Here is a 23,721-nt window from a genome sequence, read left to right on the forward strand (position 1 = left end):
CGAGCCGCCGCTGTATTTCATTAAATTATAGTGAACGGATGAACCACGAAGGTTTACAAACATTGTACGTACGTGGAGGACTATGGACAGTTAGTCAGAATAATAAGAATCGTCCGATTTGAAAAAAATTATACCTACTATTACTAATTGTAAAACAGAACATTAGGATGACGAAAACAATATGTTAATCACTTCGAATATATTATGCAATATTAGAAGATACTTGTGTAAAATATTCCAAAATTGCATAAAAGTTGCGTAGAACAAACATAGTTTGTAAAATATTTCTTAAGAGTATATCTATTTAAACCAATGTTCCCAAAGATGTTTTCTTTTTATACGACCTTACTACCCTTAGAACGAGTTTTAGGAAGTACATCCATACATCCATTTTCTTATTTAAATGTGTATAATAGATAGTTCCTCCAAATATGAGAAATATTCAAAAAAACAACTTTATATTCGAAAATTAGATACTTGTGCGTACAAACAAAAAGTTATGGCATATTCAAGGGGATGACGATCACAAAAAAATAACTCCACGTATATTATTTTATAACATTCTAGAAACACGTTACACTCAAATAAACAAATACAAGCACCAAATAAGAAGTGTCTAACTAAATAAAACAATTTTAGAATAATGTTAACAAATGTTGTTTGGTGGTTCAATGACTTTATTTCATACATAGGTAAAAGTTGATTTAAATCTTATTCCTTTCAGGAGTACACTGAGGAAGATTTTCATGAGGAATGGATTATACCTTAGCTTAAGATTGCCGAGATCAAAATAGACTAATTGAACCAAATGTACCTTAAGTAAATGTTTCTGTTTTTCATCTACAAGGTGTTAACAAAAATAATATTACATTTCTGATTACTTTAAAAACCGTTTGATGATTAAACTGGAATGATACACCTTATTTTTATGATCAAAATTTGATCGTTTTTTGTTTAAAAAACAATGAAAATTAATTAAATTTGAGTATACTAACCTAACCTAACTACTGTATACTACTTAATATTAAAAAATAACAATTCTTAAGGTAAAAGGGATTTTTGATTCTCGAAAACGACTTGATAATTGATCAATAAGTAAAACTGTTGCTTATTTTGTAGCCTTGAATTTGTTTAGTTGATCTATTTTTGTATGATAAAATCAGCTGATTTTATTTGTTAAACACATTCGAAACCTTAGTCTAAATGATTCTTGAAAGAATTAACTAGTCTTTAAATCGATATAACAAAAAATATATTATGCTTTTGCCAAGTAAAATATTATCTCAGGTTAGTACCAAAAATCGGTGACATGCAATTGACAATAAATTACAATTGTTTGATATCACTAATGTACACTGTTTAAATATTTTCGATAACATAAACTGGCGTCTACATCTAGAGACTAGTGTGTACTTAAAGTGTTTGTGTAGAAATAAATACCCTTATTAACATATTTAAGTGATAATTATATATTCTAATTAGTTAGCAATTATTCACTTTTTCCAAATAATTCCTTTTGTTTCCTTTATTTTAGCTTTAGTCCAGGAATCCCAGGGCAAGTGTAAGAGAAATGTATCTCAATTTAAATTTATCTCGTATTAAAATTTGAAGATGTCTTTGTAGAAATAAAAGAATCCCTTTTAAGCCCAGATTTCTTCACACTCTGGAAGAGGGCGACAACATAAGGCGGTTAGAATATTGTTTCTAGATTCAAGAAGAAATACTGAGTGATCGCAGTTTTTTCAATAACATTATGTTTACTGACGAGGCTACATTTACCACCAATGGTGTAGTTTCCTCCCAAAATTGTCATACCATTACTTGGTGGTCCAGTTACTTGGCCGCCGAAAAGTCGTGATGTGACCAGCATCAACTTTTCTTTTATGGTTATGTTAACGATACACAAGGCGATATGACAATGAGGAAGAATTGAGAATAAATATTTGAAGAGAAACTCAATAGCTCATGACATGATCCAATCTGCTACTCAGAGCATTTATGAACGAGTGCAGATGTGTATAAATAGTAATGGTATGCACTTCGAACATTTGTGATAAAATTTAAATTTACTATTTACTTTCGTTTTGATTTATCTATATTGTTTCGTCCATTGCTCTTGCTATTGTTATGTAAAAGTTTGCTGTGTTAAAAAGTAGGTATTAAAAATAAGAAATACTAAATTAATTTATAGAAAAATTGTTTCACATGGCTACTTGATTTTTTTAACAAAATTATAATTATGTTCAATATCTTCGGTATTGGGTATTTATTTATGAAAATCCCATGAATTATAAATACTTATGAAGAGAATTTCCCTTTTCTTCTAATGAGGCAAAAATTCAATATGGTATCAATCTACATTTCACCTTCAAATATAAACCCACCACGAGCCGCTACTGCTGTGAAATAAAAATTTTCACTTCATCTATTATTATACGAGCACAAGCTTGTTTTTAAAAAGGGAGACATTTTAAAAATACCACTAATTAAATATTTGTGAAAGAGTATGTTTTTATTTGGTTGACAAACTTAAATTTTGATCAAATAAAGGTCAACCCCCACTTTTGTGTCTTTCAGTTTTAAAAATGAGTGTACTTATGCTGCCAAAACTTGAATGTAACGGTACGCAACGCAACGATGCCGTTGCAGGAAGACGATATAGGCGACATAAGTTTCAATAATAAGAAACAAAATACGGACAGTCTCAACGTTGATACTGTTGATAGGAACTTTTTATCTTATTTTCGATGAAAAATCTCACTTCGTGCGATGGCACACGGTATTTCAAACAACGAATTTTCCCTCGCCCCTTGCAATTTTTTCTGTGAACGCCCATGTATTGTTAAGTTTAAGAAATAATAATGTGACAATCACATTTGAGCACGGGCTATTTTACGTTTAAATTTTCAGCAACGTATGCGTAACTAACCTTCCTCTACACTTTTTATCATATAGACATTTCTCCGCCAATATAGGTATTCAAATAGGTAACAATACCGCAGACAATTACCTAACCTGAGCTGAGAACACCACGCCAGAACTCAGAACGAATAGCGTAGAGAGGGGGTGCGACCGACATCACGCCACCGAGTTGCCAAATGAAAGCGAGGCCCGCTAGTGGAAGATATCGCGTGATTCAGGCGATCTATACCAAGGCGATGCTGTATGTCGAGGAATCGCGTTGTCGTGATGGTCTAGGCCAAACGGAGTAGACTTTAGGACTCCCCACGTGGACCTAGTGCATTTCGCGTCGTGTTGTCCGCTGAAACGTAATCTTATCGCAATTACTCACTTTTCATGCGCAGAGGATACCTACGTCTTCGTACTATATAAAAGAAATTTTCTCAAATTTGTTGTTAGTTTATTTACATCTTTCGTTTGTAATTTATGGTCTAGTTCTACTTTGAACATTAGGCCGGTTCATTTTTTATTTGACGTGTAAGGAGGATTTCTGCTTTTGGATTATTTTTACTTCACATCAAAAGGGTAAGTTTCTGGTTATAATTTTTCTTTTTGAAATTGCATTTTTTTGCACATAACAGGGACATTTCAACCTTCATACATAGATATTCCAGATAACTTTTGTTGTAATGTTAACTTATAGTTTTTACATAGGTAGGTTTACACCTATCAAAATATGTGTAGGTCCTAGTAGGTACTCGTAATATAATTTTTCTACTAGTTTAATATTTCAAGCGAAACAGTAATTACCAAGTAAAACAGAGTATTATGTAAGGAAAAGATTGATTGGTACACAGTTGCTTTCATATACGAGGCCAATTTGTAATATACAATATACCTATGTATTCATTGTATTTTTAAACTTAAATTAATTGTTATGTTTTGCTATACATATTTTCACATTAATTAATTAACAATTTTTAGATGTGCATTCACATATGAAATAGTTACTTAATGGGTATCATGTAAATAGTGTAAATTAGTTTTAAAACGCATTAAGGTAGGTACCTAAATTCTCTGTACAGTATTTTTAGTAATTAAATAGGTGGAAGTATGTGAATACAGACCTGTATCGATCGAGTTACAAAAGCGACAAAACATACCTGTATAGAATTATACATATATTCATAAATGGAAAACCGATTTCTAGTTTTATTATCAAAATTTAATTAAGAACATGTACAGGGTGTTTCAGAATAACACATAAATTTAGGGTTTGGTAAAGTATAAAAAAGTAAGACAATTTTTCTGTATAAATCATAGGTCTGTTGTCTTTTTTGGAGGTATTGGGCGTTAAATTTTAACCTTATATTTTCCAGAAAACACTATGACATTGAAATTTGGTATTTTTTTGTGAGTTCCAAACAAGTCACTTGTTAGTTTTTGACCGTCTGTTAGAGGTCGCTATCTACAATATCTCCCAATGGCATTTTATAACAAACCTTGTTTTATGTTAGGTTAGTTAAAAGTTAAAATATATGTATATTGTACCTATATAATTTTTCATTTTACACAAAATGTACCTACTCTTGTTAAAATCGAAAATGTACCGTTTTTTTGTGAGAAAAAGCGCAATTGATTGCCCCAAAGTCATGTAGCTCTTGATGCCTTATTATACAATGTGTCCAGTAGCGAATGGGCCTTGGATGAAAATAAATCTAAAGTAGGTATAATATAAAGTACGTATAATCGGGAGAAAAAGAAAAAAAAACACAATTTTACATAAAGATAAATTTATTTATTCATTATTTTATTAACTACTACTTTTCAGCTTTGTCCAAGTTTTTAACTTCTCTACTTTTTGTAAGAATAAGTTTTTGGCACTAACTTAACTTTTAGTGCCAAAATAAAATGAGCGCTGCGGATTCTTCTTCCTCTTTGTCACTACGCACCCGACATTCACCAATCATATGAAATGAGTAGAAATCAAATATTCTTTTTTAGTTTATTTTTTGTGCCACCTCTAGAAGATGGTCAAAAAGTAACAACACTGACATATTTAGCACCCTCAAATTCTTTTTACGTAGATGTACTGTATAGTTTCAACGAACCCTAAATGCTTATTATGTTCAGTTTACATCAAATTTCGAAAAACGTAGGATCTATAGACGCAATTTATTTCTATTCAATTTATGGATACGTATTATCTAAATTGAATGTATAACAAATTTCTCTTTAACATTTGCTGTCATATAAAGATTTTACTGACAGGATTCTCTATGAAATTTACAGGAAATTCTACTTCAAGAATATAATATTAAAAGATCGATGAACATTGTGAGAAAAAAAAGACATGTCAAAATTTGATAGGATTTTTTTTAGTTCTTCCTGATAAATATATTAATTAGAAAAATCCTTCACTTTTTGAAATACGTTTGTGTATACACTGTTCTTTAATATGTACGAATAATTATAATTGTTGATTTATAAAACGAATATTATTGACCATTTTTCGCTACTGTATTTTTAAAAATATTTTTAAAAGTAATTGTAACATTTTATACCAGGTACTTTCATTGTGTGCAAAGCTAACGATTTAAATACAATTCTTCAGAACAATAAGAAAATTGTTAAATTATTAAGTGGTATTTGTTTTTTAGTTTATTCGTTTGTAATAAATTAAGTTATTAATTATTCAGCCTATTTCAATTTTAAATGATATATGCTGACATCTTTTAAATATCCTAATTTGTTATTGTATTCATTTTACGAGTAATATATTTTCATAAAACTCCCTCAATGATAATTGAATAAAGATAAAGGAAATCAATTACGTAGTACTTTATTTCGATGTACAGACTCATTTCAGTTTCGACGTCATCAATTTTCATCGGACAAATCAATAACATCTTTGTACTAATGTTTTTGTTTTGCATCCTGAATATTCCTCTTCAGTTACAGTAATATTATCTATAAGTACCTATCTGATAGATATATTTCACACTCTGCCTTAAGCGATGTTGTTATATTTATAAATAGATATTATTTAAAACAATAATTGTCCTTAGTACGTGCCTTCAGTAATGTATCCAAATTTAACGATCATATTGTCAACACTTTCGACACTGATGTTTCAATTTTTTTTACTTTGTTCTATTGGTGTTCATTAATCCATTTACAAAGAGGCCACTTGAAAACGCAATCCTAAGTAAAATGTAGAAATGGTAGTATCTTTCTGTCATGGCTATTTTTACGAGTTGATGTTTGTCAAGAGTGATATTAAAACAGGAAAACAAGCTATTTCATTTAAGAGCTTACTTACACTATTTCACAATTTCAGTATGTCAGCTATGTCTTTTTGTATTAATAGTATTTAGGCTATTCGTTTCACTTTTTATTTTAGATAATTATTAACTAATAAATAACTGTTTATTAAATAATGCTAATCTAATTCAGTGCTAGTTGGAGCATAGATTAGTTGTTTCCCGCAATATCAGCAGTTAGGGCTATTTCCTGAGCTTAGGCTACCTTTTTCGTACCTAGATTTTTGGCATTGAAGTATTGTGTGACTCAATTTGATAGAATTTTTAGAAATAAAATAGAATTTTTCTGAATTAGTTTATATCTACAACCCCACAAAAGAGTGGGAGGTCCGAAAGACAAGACCATGGTATCTATATCTTTTTGGGGTCGGTGATTCCGAATGCTGTGTCTGTTTGACCCGCGCAGGTCTGGGTTAAGGTCAGTTCAAAGTCAAATGTAGAGAATCAATTGCCAACAAAGTAAATCTACATGGTTATACGTTTTTGGAGTTGCTCAATCCGATGTCCGTTTGACTCGATCAGGACTGCATATACCTAGTTTTTCTACGCAAAAATATCGTAATATCTTATTTATTATTCTAATTGTTCAGCCAACCGTACTTGTGCTATGCTAAGTTTATGAAAACTTGTTTGACCCGACACTGTGCCTTGCAAGGAAAAAATAGTCATCTTTCATGTTGCATTTGTAATTTTTTCCAAATATTTGTGTAAAATGAATGATGTTTCTATCCTATTTCGTTTGTTTTCAATGGACACGTATAAAAACGATTAACTTCAATTCTTTCATTTAGATAACTTTTAAATCTGTGGAAAAAATAAATAATTCATAGGGAAAACAAATCATTAATAAGCCGTTGTTCATCTTGTGAGTTATCTGATTGTTGTGGATGCAATTTATAGCTTAGGTATATTGTATATTTATTTATAAAGTCTTTATAAGTTATATTTTTTTATTGTTATCACGAATAAAATGTCGGCAAAATATAGTTTTCCAAATTTGCACCGGTCTGCTGATGGTGACTGGTCTACCATAAAAACGTAACACTTTCGGTGTGTGGTTAGCTTTATTCTTACTTAAAAATCGGTAAAATTTGGAGAATAAAAGTTAATTTCCAGTTACAAATACCACGTTTTAATGTGTTATAAATACTTATATGTCGTTCATTTAAAGGAGATTATTTTTAGACGGCTTATATCAGCCTGTGAAGGTTAATCGAATATTAATTTTGGGTCACTGCGTGTGCAACTTTCGGGCATTCACGTTTTGAACACACGTTTGCTGATCAACGACATTCGCAAATCGGATGATTCTATAACACAATGACCCGTGACGTGACCTTTGTGAAATTCTCCAGCAATATTTTATAACAGTCGATAAAAGTACCAGAAAGCAGAAGCGCGATTGTGTTCCATTTTGTAATTAGTAGAAATGATTGGGAAACCTGACTAATTAATTAGCGATAAATAAATGCTGAAGGTTTCTGTAGGAATTGCTCTTGGACAGAATTCGTTGGGCTTTGATTGATTAAATCTTGAAAGATATTTTATAACTGAGAACTAGTACCTACTCCTATATTATAAAAGTAAAATTAAAATGAATGTGTCATTGTTAGTGCGTGTTTCAAACGCTACTTCGAAGGATTTGACTCCTCTAGTTGTTAATTCACTTATTTGTAAAAAAATGTGTCCATACAAATTTAGATATTTAATAATGACAATATTAGTAGAGGTGGTTCTAAAAATATGGAATTTTTAATAGTCATCGCGATTTACTTCTATAATAAAATTTGTTTTAATGGCGTACATTATCTGTAAAAAATTAAAGTAGGTAGGTACCAAAATAATTTTTTTTAATGCGAAAATAATAGAATAAGAAAGATCCCACTAGAACCTGTCCCATAAATTTGTATACTGAAAGACGATTTTTTGAAGAAAAAAAGCGCCTGAGAAAACTAAAAATGTATTATGTATTTTTATATTTTTTTTTATAAAACTGCATCTCAAACAGAATTAAAAAAAAGTTATGATGCGAAAATAATAGAATAAGAAAGATCCCACTATTTGACAATTCTTTACCCAAAATATTCAAATGGCCATAACTTCTTGAAGGGTTAAAATAAAAATTTAAAAAAATTCATGAAATCAACTCTAAATGGGTGCCAAACAATACCAAAAAATCAGGAAAATTAAAAATGGTCCGTTCACGACCTGTGATTTGGCATGGAATGCCCCATATATTAAAAATAGGTAGTGCAAATTATATCTACACATTTTATATCTCGGAAGATTTAAAGCGAACTACACAAGGAAAAACTTTATTTAGAATTTTATATAAACATATATATTGACGGCGTTGCTTTTGCTTAGGTTTAGGTTAATAAACTTTGTTTTTAAGATATAGAACCGCAATAAAACGCAGTAGGTACTTAAAATGTCACTGTTTAATTTTTGTAATAAATTATTTAAATTTGAAATGCTTTTGCAATACCTACATTGCTCATACTTGTATTCTTAAAATATAGAGATAATGAACTGTGATGTTATTTTGTTAACTGGAAGATTCTTATGAAACTTGTTGTGATTTTGAAAATCTAAAATATTTTCCCGACTTGTTTTTCAAATGTGGCGATGATATTTATGTAATACAGTAGCATATGACATGGTGATTTGACAACCCATTGGTATTATTCTACGAATTCGCATGAATTTGCATATAAAAATAAATTAGCTCTAATCTGAAGTATTCCTGGGTTTCTTGGATTTTGGTATTATAATTTTGCAAATTTATATTTTGTTATAAAAAATTTCTCCGAAAATGTTTTGGAATATTTTTTGTGTAAACATTTTTTCTTTTTGTTTAGCAGATTATCAAAATGGCGCCAAATATTTCTATGCCTACTGGCGTTCTCCACGAGCACGACGAGGAGGTAGTTGCAAAAGTTATTCCACCAGAGGTGGTCAAACCAAGTGACCGCAAACTTAAACTGGTTTGGAGGAATATCATCCTTTTTGCCTATCTTCATGCTGTGGCTGTATACGGGCTTTATTTAATGTTTACTTCTGCCAAGATAGCTACATCCATATATGGTAAGTTGATAATTCATACTATGGAATATAATTCAAATAAATAAACTTTGTATTATAGTTAATACAATAAATTCAATCTTTTACAAATCAAATTCACCATTTTGAAAGTCAAGTTTAAGGAATATATCCGTTTAACATTTTATTCAAATATATGAAACAACTAATCGTCTTTCAGCATTTGTTCCAATAGACCATTTACCAAAAGTTAGAATACTTATGTATTTTCCAATATTGCCAATAAAAATAAAGAATTAGTGACATATCAGGTTAAATTTAGTTAAATAGTACTTAAGCTTCATTTGATAAATCGGTAGTTCTCTGTTTTAAAATGTATTTTATTTGTAATATAAATAGTTACGTACATCAAAATATCGCGGGAAGGTCCCAATTTCCAGTACTGATGGTGTATCTGTCAATATTGCATAATTTTAAATTCCATTGATTACTTCATTGAGATACTACGTGCAAGTCGTTTGGGTCGAGCCAAGTTCATGAACATGAGAGATTCATGCGAGGTCATACAGCGCCGGTTAGTCTAGTGATTATTTAGTGTTTGTTTATAATTTTTAATTACCTAAAGCAGATAAGTTGACTGAAATTGGATCAATCCGTATCACGCGGACATTTATGCTTTACCTTTGGAACAAATTATTTAAATAAAATGTTGGTATTTCTTGAAAACATGACAATAATTTTGAGTAGAAGCGAATGGAAAAAAATTACCGTTAATAGTTAATATACTCCTTGGCAAAATACCGCAATATTTTAATGAAATTGAGATAAACTGGACACTAATATTTTACTTATAAATTGGACGCAGTATTTATTAGAATTTAAATTCTTAATCTATATGCAGTTGCGTATATCCAAAGTTTACATAATAAATGTAAACTTTAGTATAAATCTAAACTTTGGTGTAACCTAGGTAGGCACTTATTGTTTTTGAGAAAGCAATACTTATGTTTTTTACCTGTTTAAAATGCTAGCTCGAGTAAAATAGCATTCATCCGTCCAGAGCACTTTGTTAATAAAGTTCTGCTGCACTTAGAAACCAATTGCAAAATTCAAGATGATTGGGGAAATCAGCTGCTTCTAAAGCTTGAACTTTTTGAAAATGTGTTATGTTAACTCCTTTGCGGGAAAAATGCGGGAGATATGGAGGGTGGTAGATAAACGCTTTAAATTGTTAGGTTATGGGTAATTTTAAAGAGTGCATTCACTTTCATCAAGATGTACATATACAGAATGAACTGGGTTTTTGAGCTTTAGCAACATTAGCACTCATTCTAAAAAAAGTTCAAGTAGACATAGGTTTTTAAAATAGATTTTTACCATTTTTGTTTTGTATTTTAGTTACAAATAAACGTATAATGTTCTACTTTTGCAGATAAGATTTGCAATTTGAAACTTCAATAATTCGTATAAAAAAGTTTCATCAAGGAACACATCGTTCTTGACTAAAATAACGTGGTCAAAAGTCAAAATTGGAAAATGTCAAAAGTAGATAATTAAAGAATATTTACATCGCTACAAAAAACAAAATAATTGTGAACGATTTGTATCTTAAAACTGAAGCGTTTTACGACCCATGTTTATACAGCTTTATTTCTAGAGTAATGCAAAATATTCGGATGTAATAGAGAAGGTTTGAAATTCATTGATTCGAATTAAATGCGATTGACTTTTGGAAACACTTTTTAATTCACTGGGAACAAAGCTTATTATGTACTTTTTTTCTTAATTTCTATATCATTAATCCTAACCTAACTCAACTTGACATATAACGTAATACCATAATTGTGATCAATTTAATTTTTTACAAATTCTATTTTTTGCTATTAAGAACAGATCTGGAAATTTTCGAAACAGATGCTTCTCGTTTTATACATTTTTTAAATGTTTGTTTTTTCTTTTTTTGTTTTTAGCTATTATTCTATACCAACTTGGTGGATTGGGTGTCACTGCTGGGGCTCACAGACTCTGGGCCCATCGTTCTTACAAAGCGAATGTGCCTCTAAGAATTATTTTGACTGTATTTAACACAATGGCTTTTGAGGTACGTTAAGTCACTGCTGCGTAATTTATCTTTAAATCTCCAATTATAATTATTTATTGTTACAGAATTCTGTAATAGAATGGTCAAGGGATCACAGAGTCCACCACAAATTCAGCGAAACCGATGCTGATCCTCACAATGCCAAACGCGGATTCTTCTTTTCTCATGTCGGATGGCTCCTTTGTCGCAAACATCCCGATGTCAAGAACAAAGGAAAGGGTATTGATATGTCTGATTTGTATGAAGACCCTATTCTTGCTTTCCAAGACCGCTACTACTTGATTCTGATGCCCTTTGCATGCTTCATTCTTCCAACAATGGTTCCAATGTATCTCTGGAACGAAACTTTTGTCAATGCCTTCTGTATCAATATCTTCAGATACATTCTTACTTTAAACGCCACCTGGTTAGTCAACTCAGCTGCTCATCTTTATGGACATAAACCCTATGATAGGTAAGATAATCCGAAATTAATGAATTCTTTAAATTAATTGAACTCAATTATAGGTATATTAACCCAGCTGAAAACCTGACAGTTTCTCTCCTTGCTCTGGGTGAAGGATGGCACAATTACCATCACACCTTCCCATGGGACTATAAAACTTCTGAGTTGGGAAAATACAGTGTAAACTTCTCTGCTGCCTTCATTGACTTCTTTGCTAAAATAGGTTGGGCCTATGACCTTAAAACGGTCTCAGAGGATATGGTTAAGAAGCGTGTTCTAAGGACAGGAGATGGCACCCATGAAATTTGGGGATGGGGTGACAAAGACCAACCCAAGGAAGATTACAACGATGCGCTTATAACTCACAAAAAATATTAAACAGTGGTTCCAGGAAAGTGTAGCTTCATTATGTACATATAGTTGATAAGTGCTACTTGAGAGACTGAATACAGAATTGGACTTTTTTTTACTTAATATTTTGGCTGTAAAACGAAACTACCTAACTTTGATAAAATAACTGAAAATATATGTTTTATTGAAAATATAGATTGAGATTATGCCTCTATTTATTTTAATATATCAATCTCACTAAAACTTATTTTTTATTAATAAGTCTGTTATTATTTGGTTTATAAAAGTCTGCATCACTTCGAAAACATATATTTTTATGATCAGTGATATTTAGTTTGTAAATGTGCAATGAACACATTTGTAATGAAACAAATCTTTTGATTTAGTTTGATAAAATCAAATTTAATTTGGCAATGATGTGTTTCAAACTGATGAAATGTAAGAGTGGATCGTTTAGAAAATTCTCCTTGTTTCATTACTTTTGTGCGAAATAGTACGAATTTAGTTAGAATTACTATTGTAGTTATTTCTTATAACGACTATGGTGGCTAAGTTATTCTCAATTACATATTTAGGTCAACCAAAATCTATTAAATAATAATTTATAATAAAAATATTCTGATAATGGATCGCTTTATTTACAACTGTGCTATGACAATCTCGATTTAAATGTTATAATGTGTTCAAATATACAGCGTGGTAAAAAAGTTCTGCATAAAATTCATATTTTCGTTAAACAATTTTTTTTTCGAAAAATGGTGAGACCCGTCGACTTTTATTTGATCCAGGGCACCTTGTTATGTGGAAAATAATTTTTTTTTAGATAATCCACTTACGGCAGCGATGACATAATTTTTTTTTAAATGACAACGCATATTTTTTTCGTTCGAAATTGATGACAGTGATAATTATCTAAACAACGGTGTGAAAATTTCGATGTCTTACATAACAATTTTTTTTAGAAAAATGCACCTTAAGTTCTTGAATGCAATAATTTGCTGTTTACGGATCAAATGCCTTAGAAAAAAATTTATTCGGCAGAAAGCATTTCAGATAACTTAAGTTGCAACTGGTGTTATGTAATATTTGCGGAATTATTCATCAGATATTGTCAGGATCCTGATTAAACTGCAAAATTTAGAACCAAGTTCAACCGCACAAAATCCAAATAGTATGTAGCAAATTAAGGTCGACTTTTTGTCTTCGAGTTTGCCGATAAATTCCCCAAAAAAAAAAGATCCAAAGAAATGTTTACTTGAAAGGAGTAGATTACCTGAAATATTGAAGACTAAAAATCAGTACCGATTTAACATTCTTTGGTGAAATCGTTTAATTCGAAATGGCAAAACTTAGTGAACGCGAAAGAATTGATATTTTGAGGATGATTGGTTTCGGCGATAAGTTACGAACCCATCAAGAAGCTTGCCAATTATTTAATGCAACGTACCCTGACAGACCACCAATTACGCAATCTACGGTTAGTAGGGTACTGGCAAGGTTTGAGGAAACTGGTAGTGTGAAAGATGCTCCTCGTGCGGGTCGTCCTAGAGTAGATGATGAAACTAGATTGAATATCCTGGTGGAGCTCCAGGACAACCCTCATTCTAGTACAAGGTCGATTGCATTGAACAATGATATTTCACATGTAACTGTGGTGAACTTTCTCAAAAAAGAGAAATTTCACCCCTATAAGGGTCACTTGATACATGCATTGACTGAGGACGACCCAGACCGCCGTCTCCACTTTTGTGAAGATTTAATGCATCGATGTAACGGAGACCCCGACTTCCTCAAGAACATAATTTTTTCTGACGAGGCTACTTTTTATCTTAATGGATCGGTGCATCGACATAACTGCCGGTATTGGTCTCAGGAAAACCCGCACTGGGTGCAAGAAGTAGATCATCAGCACCCCCGAAAGGTGAACGTTTGGGCGGGAATAATAGGGCGTCGTATTTTAGGCCCGTATTTTTTCGAGGAAAATTTAACTGCTGCTCGCTATTTGGATTTCCTGCGGTTCGATTTGGTCCCAAGCTTAGCAGAGTTATTCCCGAACAACGAGGATCCTGATATTCCTGAGGAAAGAATTTGGTTTCAGCAGGATGGTGCACCGCCCCATTATGGAGTGCAAGTACGGGAGTACTTGAATAACACGTTTACTGGCCGGTGGATCGGGCGACGCGGAACAATCGAGTGGCCTCCGCGTTCGCCTGATTTAACACCTCTAGACTTTTTTTTGTGGGGCTATTTGAAATCGCGTGTGTACACAAACAGACCAGGTGATTTGGAAGAACTTAAAAACCGTATTCGTTTTGAAATAAATCAAATCGACCCGGGAATGCTTGAACGAAGTGTAGACGGCGTTTACACACGCTTAGGACAATGCCAAATGGTACAGGGTGGGCAATTCGAACAATTTCGCTAGACTTACACAAACATTAGTGTAATTTTACTCGTTTGAAATGTAATTTTGTCAACTTTGTCCTTTTCGGAGCCATTAATAGTGTAAGTAGACAATTATCACTTATAAGAACTTAAGGTGCATTTTTCTAAAAAAAATTGTTATGTAAGACATCGAAATTTTCACACCGTTGTTTAGATAATTATCACTGTCATCAATTTCGAACGAAAAAAATATGCGTTGTCATTTAAAAAAAAATTATGTCATCGCTGCCGTAAGTGGATTATCGAAAAAAAAAATTTCCACATAACAAGGTGCCCTGGATCAAATAAAAATCGACGGGTCTCACCGTTTTTCGAAAAAAAATTGTTTAATGAAAATATTAATTTTATGCAGAACTTTTTTACCACGCTGTATATTCAGATCGCTCAAAGTCAAAGCTTGGCAAATTATTTGCATTATAATTTTCTACTCATTTCAGTTTTTCAATTTGTTTTTATGTTGAAATTAGGTTAAAATTCACTTTAAATTTGTTTTTGGAGTCAGAAAACTGATCATATTTCTTTACATTGTTATGAAGGAAGCTGTAATATCTCTCGGGAGTAATAGTTGTCACCACCTCCCATTGCTCCGGTCATAGAGAAAAAAAACTAATTAAAAATGTGTTTAAAACTGTTTTGGAACTGCTGAAATACATGTATTTTATCGCGGCGAGTACTTACAAACAATTCTGTAACACTTTTTACGAATTGTAGGTTTCTTGTGAAGCCGGACTGTATTCGAAAGTCAGTTTGTAATACATTGTTGTAGTGATTGCAGAGCTGTTTTTCAAGTGTATATTTAATAGCCATATTTCCAAGTTTTATTTTGAAAATGGCGCATTTATTTAGCAATCACGAATATTATATGTTTATAATTTATGACGAAGCAAACGAAAATGCCCACAGAGCTTGTCGAGTGTACCGTGCAAGATATCCTGAACGATGTACCCCCACACCGCGAACATTTGTTGCTGTAGTGCAAAGAGTTTTGGACACCGGTGGAGTACAACCGCATCGAAGTCGCGACAATGACCCAGAGCGACCAATAAGAATCTTAAATGTCGAAGAGATGATTTCAGATTTCTTCGAAGATCTGCATTGTCACCAGAAATATCGCACAGCAAGTAAATATTTCACATTTTGTTGTGTGATATTACGAGAAGCTCTGTTGTACCCGTTTCATATTCAACGTGTTCAACGTGTTTCCGTAAGTCGAGCTTTTTGCAAATTAATCCTCAATTTACAGCGCAAATACTTGTTATAGATGAAGCATATTTCAGTCGAAATGGTGTACGTAGCGTAAACAACAGTCACCACTGAACTATCGATAATCCACACGAAATACGTCGCGGTGTCTTTCAGCAATAGTTTTCAGTAAACATGTGAGACGGTATCGTTAATGACACTTTAATAGGACCTTTTGAATTACCTAGACGCTTAGACACTGCTTCATATCTAGATTTTTAGCAAAATTGCTTGCCGGAGTTATTAGAAGACGTGCTATTAAATGTTCGGCAAAATATGTGATTACTGCACGACGGAGCCCCCGCTCACTTTTTTTGGAGAGAGCGCGACTTTCTAAACATTACTTTCCCCGATAGTTGGATAAGTCGTGACAGACTAGTTAGATCCTCGGATCTCACCCCTTTAGACTTCTTTTTGTGGGGATATGTGCAAAGTGTTGTGTATTCCATGGAAGTTCGTTACATCGACCAACGGCGACATCGTATTGACGTAGCTTGTAATACTATTCGAGAGGACGTGGCAATGTGACAACGCGTGCGAGCGAATTGGATACGTCGCACAGTGGGAAATATTGGAAAAAATTGGAGTCACGCGTCAAAACTAATCAAATAGTACTGATTTTTTTTTATTCTTTCCGAAATTACCTGTACTATAAAGTTCCGGTGAGGTAATTGGAATATATGCCTAGAATTTTTTCAAAATGGCCGAGTAATCTCTAGCCTCAAACTCGATCATACGAAGTTTGACATATTCGGTATCTAAAAATGAAAAAAAAAGGAAAATTATGTACTAAAGGCTGCCAAACAAAAAAAAATCATAAAGATTAAACATATTCCTAAATCATGAATCTAGACCCAAAACATAACCTCAAATTTATAAATCTTAACCTAAAACGAACATACTCAATTTCTTTTGTTGAAGAAAATATATCGTTTCTGTGGATTTTTAACTTATTTATTTTGGATTTGAGGTTAGGTTTTCAGGTTTCCTGGTCAGCTTCCTGTGAATTTGAGTTAATGTTATTCAAAAATATTGGTTGCACACTCAGATGTACCATTTATACTCACAGGTTTAGAAAAATTAAGAATGTTCGTTTCAGGTTAAGATATTTTCAAGGATGCTGAATCTGAAGTAATTTTTGTGCGGTCGAACCTAGATTTTGAGAAAAAAAGTCATAATTTTAACCTGAACACTTCACACAAGACTTGAGTCCGACTGTTTACAATATTGTACTGTCTATACATACAGGGTGTTAAAAAAAGAGTGTAAAATATTTCAGGAGGTAATAGTATGAACCAAAATAAGCAGAAAAGTCCTAATAAACATGGGTCCGCAAAGTAACGGTTGCGTAGATATGGACCACTATTCGTTTTTCAAACATTTTATTTTATTAGTAATAAACCGACAAAGGAACCTTTTAACAAACAAAAAACAAAGTTACAGAAGAAGTTCAAAGTGCCTTCCGTCCATTTCCAAGCAGGCACGACATCTTCGTCTCAACGATATTCGAACTTTTTCGAAAACACCCTCCTTGGTTTGGATTTCTTGACACTTTTGATTAATCCGTAGCTGCAGCTCTTCCAGGCTATTTACAGGAGTACCATACACTAATGTCTTCAAATATCCCCAAATAAAGAAATCTAGAGGGTTCAGATCAGGCGATCTTGGAGGCCATAACATAAGTCCGGCCCTTCCTACCCATCTATGTGGAAAAGTTTGGTGTAAATGCTCTCTAACGGCCATGGAAAAATGAGCTGGAGCACCATCATGCTGGAACCACATTTGTTGCCTCTGATTCAAAGGAATGTCTTCCAAAAACTCATACAGTGTGTTCTGCAGAAAGTTGAGGGAAGCAGCGCCTGTTAATCGGTTTGGTAAAACAACAGGACCTAGAAACCTGTCACCTACAATACCCATCCAAATGTTTAATGAAAAACGTGCCTGATGGCCAGATTCTATTAGAGCATGAGAATTTTCGTCGGCCCAAATATGCGTATTGTGAAAATTAAACACTTCGTTTCTTGTGAACCCGGCTTCATCAGTAAAAAGAATGTTTGCAAGAAAACGAGGGTCTTCAGCATCATGACGTAGAAACCAGCGGCAAAAAAACAAACGTGCTTGATGATCATTTATTGGATTTAAGGCCTGTACTCGTTGCACATGGTATGGATAAAGCAGTTGCTCGTGAAGGATTCTCCAAACAAGAGGGCCACTAATTCCTACCTCGGCTGATATTCTCCGCACACTCGTACCTGAATTCTGCTCTACCAGTGCTAGAATTTCTTCTTCTGCTCTAGGAGTGGATACCGACCTTGGTCTTCCGGATAAATGGCACTGTTTGCTCAAGGAACCGGTATCACGCAATCTTTGGTGAATTCTTCCAAACATGCGTTGTGAAGGAATCTGGCGATTTGGATAAGCGTCAACATAAAGACGTCGCGCTTCGGTGCCGTTCCCATTAGCACGACCATACATGAAATGCATGTCTGTTAATTCTGCGTTAGAGTAACCAGCCATAGCGAAAGAAAACTTGTGCACTGAGAACAACTGTCAAATACGTACTGTTTATTTCACTAAACATCAACCAACTATTATAAGAAAATACACAACGTTTTTGCAAAATAAAAAAAGGGGCTAAAAAACATAAAACATTCCATATCTCCGCAACCGTTACTTTGCGGACCCATGTTTATTGAGACTTTTCTGCTTATTTTGGTTCATACTATTACCTCCTTAATTATTTTACACTCTTTTTCTAACACCCTGTATTTTAACACATATGTAATTAAAGTTCTAATAATTCAAGGAGACAGGTAAAATGAATTTATTTTACTATCATATTTATAATACTTCTTGGCATTAAATCGACAAAATCCACTTCGTCACGTGATTGCGTCATCCCGGTTTATGTTTCAGTTCTTGCAATCAAGGTATTCAAATTTCATGGTTTACGGTCTCTCAGTCAGCAAATGTCTCCAATGAACCCTGTACTTTCCTGAGTGTTAATTATACATTTTTTTAACCTAATTCATATAACCTGACATTGTGTAGGTAAAACTTCCACATAAATTTATGTTAGTATCGCGGATTTTGGTAGGTCGACGGTGTATCCTCATCATAGCCCCACGTTGGGCGCCATGTCGCGGGCTTGTATAGGTCAACTGTTCGTTTGGCAACACAGCCCCACGTTGGGTGCCATGTCGCGGATTTTGTATACCACCATCTCCCCTTAGCATGTTTAGATAGTCGTAAACCCTCATAATGGAAGGAGCGTTTCTGTTTGGGTCCGTTTTCACATGCGGTACTGGAACATTAGTCGCCCGCTCGCCGATGAACGCCCTTTAACGTTAGCCAGGGAAAGACGCGGAGATGATCGCTCTTCTTCCTTGCTGGAGCCTCGTGGGAAAGATTGGTGAAGATTGAGTTTGCGAAATTTTGTTATTTTAACGGGAACTACGCTGTAGGTGTATATTCCTATTTTGCGCCGGAGACTATGTACGCCTTCTAGGTTTCTCTTGAATAATTGTTAGGGGTTTCCAAAACATAGGATGTTTATAATTTTGGGTGCAAAGGTCCCTTTGATAAGAGTTTTAAGAAGTACATAATATATTACTTATTAAATTATTCTAATTAAGACTTAAAAATAAAATATATGTAGATTCTGGTTAACTACATAAGCCACGTAGGTTAATTATATCGGCCGCCGCCATCGGTTGAATTGCCGCTCCGTTCACGCTCAGTAACTCATCATACTGAGCCGCGCCACTTCATGCGAGTCCTATAATAGGCCCCATACACGATCAAACAATTTGCACAACAGAGGATGTTGTGTAAACATTTTGATCATGTATGTCTTGATTGGAGCTGTTGCGCAATAGTTTATGTACCTGAAGTTCCGAACGTTCGTTTGAACGAAAATTAAAAACCGTAATATCACGTTTAATCGTATTTAAAATGATTTTACCAACTAAATTATGACCTCTGTAAACGAAAACATTACTTCCCCATCATCGGAAGCCACCCCCCATATTAACCACCCTTAAAACTTAGTTACATGTATTTTAGAAAATTAGCCCCGTATCACCCTATATTTGACATAGGTTGTTAACATTACTTTTATACTGATTTTTAAGAAACATTCGGACCTTTTGTCACTATCGGAGGACACCCTGTCAACAACCCTTAAAACTGTCATTACTTATATCTCCAATCAAGCTTAAAAAGCCACGTTAAATTTGATTTAAAAAGTTTAATTTTAATTTATATCCATTTACAAAAACTATTGCTGTCCTTTGTTGCCACCGGAAACTACCCTATCACTATGAACTACCCTCGGAAAGGTCCAGTATTTTATTCCAAATATCAAGAATGCTATCACATTAAATATGTCTTAAAATTTTGCGATAACATTTATATTGACTTATAAATACTATTACTGCCCTTCGTTGCCATCAGAACCCACCTCGTCAACTACCCTTAAACAGGTAATATCTTATATCCCCTGCATAAGGCTGAAAGCCATAATAAATTTTAAGTAAATTGTTAAAATTATATTTGTATTGACTTACAACAACTATCAATACCAATTGTTGCCACCGGAATCCACCCCATCAACAACCCTTAAAACAGTTGTGGATTATTTCCCCGTTATCAAGCTTAAAGCCATAATAGCTTTTAAGTAAATTGTTAAAATTATATTTATATTGACTTATGACAACTATTAATACCCTTTGTTGCCACCGGAATCCACTCCATCAACAACCCTTAAATCAGTTGTTTATTACTTCCCCATTATCAAGCTGAAAGCCATAATAGATTTTAAGTAAATTGTTAAAATTATATTTATATTGACTTATGACAACTATTAATACCATTTGTTGCCACCGGATTCCACCCCATCAACAACCCTTAAATTGGTTGTTTATTACTTCCCCGTTAAAAGCTTAAAGCCATAATAGATTTTAAGTAAATTGTTAAAATTATATTTATATTTACTTATGACAACTATTAATACCCTTTGTTGCCATCGGAATCCACCCCATCAACAACCCTTAAATCAGTTGTTTATTATTTCCCTGTTATCAAGCTTAAAGCAATAATAGATTTTAAGTAAATTGTTAAAATTATATTTATATTGACTTGTGACAACTATTAATACCCTTCGTTGTCACCGGAATCCACCCCGTCAACAACCCTTAAATCAGTTGTTTATTACTTCCCCATTATCAAGCTTAAAGCCATAATAGATTTTAAGTAAATTGTTAAAATTATATTTATATTGACTTATGACAACTATTAATACCCTTTGTTGCCACCGGAATCCACCCCGTCAACAACCCTTAAATCAGTTGTTTATTACTTCCCCATTATCAAGCTTAAAGCCATAATAGATTTTAAGTAAATTGTTAAAATTATATTTATATTGACTTATGACCACTATTAATACCCTTTGTTGTCACCGGAATCCACCCCGTCAACAACCCTTAAATCAGTTGTTTATTACTTCCCCATTAAAAGCTTAAAGCCATAACAGATTATAAGTAAATTGTTAAAATTATATTTATATTGACTTATAACAACTATTGATACACTCTGTTGCCACCGGAATCCACCCCGTCAACAACACTTAAATCAGTTGTGGATTATTTCCCCGGTATCAAGCTTAAAGCCATAATGGATTTTAAGTAAATTGTTAAAATTATATTTATATTGACTTATAACAACTATTGATACACTTTGTTGCCACCGGAATCCACCCCGTCAACTACCTTTAAATCAGTTGTGGATTATTTCCCCGGTATCAAGCTTAAAGCCATAATGGATTTTAAGTAAATTGTTAAAATTATATTTATATTGACTTAATAACAACTATTGATACACTTTGTTGCCACCGGAATCCACCCCGTCAACGACCCTTTAATCAGTTGTGGATTATTTCCCCGGTATCAAGCTTAAAGCCATAATAGATTTTAAGTAAATTGTTAAAATTATATTTATATTGACTTATAACAACTATTAATACACTTTGTTGCCACCGGAATCCACCACGTCAACGACCCTTAAATCAGTTGTGGATTATTTCCCCGGTATTAAGCTTAAAGCCATAATGGATTTTAAGTAAATTGTTAAAATTATATTTATATTGACTTATAACAACTATTGATACCCTTTGCTACCACCGGAATTCACCCCGTCAACTATCCCTAAATCAGTTGTGTATTACGTACACCATATCAAGCTTAAAACCATAACAGATTTTAAGTGAATTGTTAACTTATACTGTCTTATAATAACTAAACAACATATATAATGCACAACTGATTTAAGGGTGGTTGATGGGATGGATTCCGGTGGCAACAAAGGGTATTAATAGTTATTATAAGACAATATAAGTGTAATCAAGTGTATCAATTCACTTAAAATTTGTTATGGCTTTAAGCTTGATATCGTGTGCGTAATACACAACTGATTTAGGGGTAGTTGACGGGGTGGATTCCGGTGGCAACAAACTGTATTAATAGTTGTTATAAGTCAATATAATTATAAATTTAACAATTTTCTTAAAATCTGTTATGGAATTAAGATTGATAACGGGGAAATAATAAACAACTGATTTAAGTGTTGTTGATGGGGTGGTTTCCGGTGGTAACAAAGGGTATTAATAGTTGTCATAAGTCAATATAAATATAATTTTAACAATTTACTTAAAATCTATTATGGCTTTAAACTTGATAACGGGGAAATAATAAACAACTGATTTAAGGGTTGTTGATGGGGTGGATTCCGGTGGCAACAAAGGGTATTAATAGTTGTCATAAGTCAATATAAATATAATTTTAACAATTTACTTAAAATCTATTATGGCTTTAAACTTGATAAATTTAAGGGTTGTTGATGGGGTGGATTCCGGTGGCAACAAAGGGTATTAATAGTTGTCATAAGTCAATATAAATATAATTTTAACAATTTACTTATATTCTATTATGACTTTAAGCTTTTAATGGGGAAGTAATAAACAACTGATTTAAGGGTTGTTGACGGGGTGGATTCCGGTGGCAACAAAGGGTATTAATAGTTGTCATAATACAATATAAATATAATTTTAACAATTTACTTAAAATATATTATAGCTTTAAGCTTGATAACGGGGAAGTAATAAACAACTGATTTAAGGGTTGTTGATGGGGTGGATTCCGGTGGCAACAATTGGTATTGATAGTTGTTGTAAGTCAATGCAAATATAATTTTAACAATTTACTTAAAATTTATTATGGCTTTCAGCCTTATACAGGGGATATAAGATATTATCTGTTTAAGGGTAGTTGACGAGGTGGGTTCTGATGGCAACGAAGGGCAATAATAGTATTTATAAGTCAATATAAATGTTACCGTAAAATTTTAAGACAGGTTTAATGTGATAGCAGACTTGATATTTGTAATAGAATACTTGACCTTTCCCAGGGTAGTTCATAGTGATAGGGTAGTTTCCGGTGGCAACAAAGGGCGGCAATAGTTTTTGTAAATGGATATAAATTAAAATTAAACTTTTTAAATCAAATTTAATGTGGCTTTTTAAGCTTGATTGGAAATATAAGTAATGACAGTTTTAAGGGTTGTTGACAGGGTGTCCTCCGATAGTGACAAAAGATCCGAATGTTTCTTTAAAATCAGTATAAAAGTAATGTTAACAACCTGTCAAATATAGGGTGATACGGGGCTAATTTTCTAAAATACATGTAACTAAGTTTTAAGGGTGGTTAATATCCGATGATGGGGAAGTATTGTTTTCGTTCACAGAAGTCATAATTTAGTTTGTAAAATCATTATAAATACGATTTTGGAACTTCAGGTACATAACAGTTTGAGTAAAT

General features: G+C 32.9%; 1 protein-coding gene across 2 annotated transcripts; it reads left to right on the forward strand.

The window, feature by feature from the left end:
* Positions 1 to 3,216: 3,216 nt before the first annotated feature.
* On the forward strand, positions 3,217 to 12,788 carry LOC108917112 (acyl-CoA Delta(11) desaturase). 2 transcript variants are annotated; one of them, XM_018723558.2, is made up of 5 exons: positions 3,217 to 3,486; positions 9,086 to 9,311; positions 11,237 to 11,367; positions 11,433 to 11,821; positions 11,875 to 12,788. In XM_018723558.2, the coding sequence occupies exons 2-5, from the start codon at positions 9,098 to 9,100 to the stop codon at positions 12,188 to 12,190; spliced, it is 1,050 nt and encodes a 349-aa protein (XP_018579074.1). In that variant the 5' UTR covers positions 3,217 to 3,486; positions 9,086 to 9,097; the 3' UTR covers positions 12,191 to 12,788. The 2 variants fall into 2 exon arrangements, with proteins under 2 accessions (XP_018579074.1, XP_018579075.1); XM_018723559.2 differs by having other exon boundaries at positions 3,218 to 3,486; positions 9,089 to 9,311.
* Positions 12,789 to 23,721: the final 10,933 nt, after the last annotated feature.

Source organism: Anoplophora glabripennis, unplaced genomic scaffold, assembly GCF_000390285.2.
Source record: "Anoplophora glabripennis isolate ALB-LARVAE unplaced genomic scaffold, Agla_2.0 scaffold45, whole genome shotgun sequence".
Taxonomy (NCBI): domain Eukaryota; kingdom Metazoa; phylum Arthropoda; class Insecta; order Coleoptera; family Cerambycidae; genus Anoplophora; species Anoplophora glabripennis.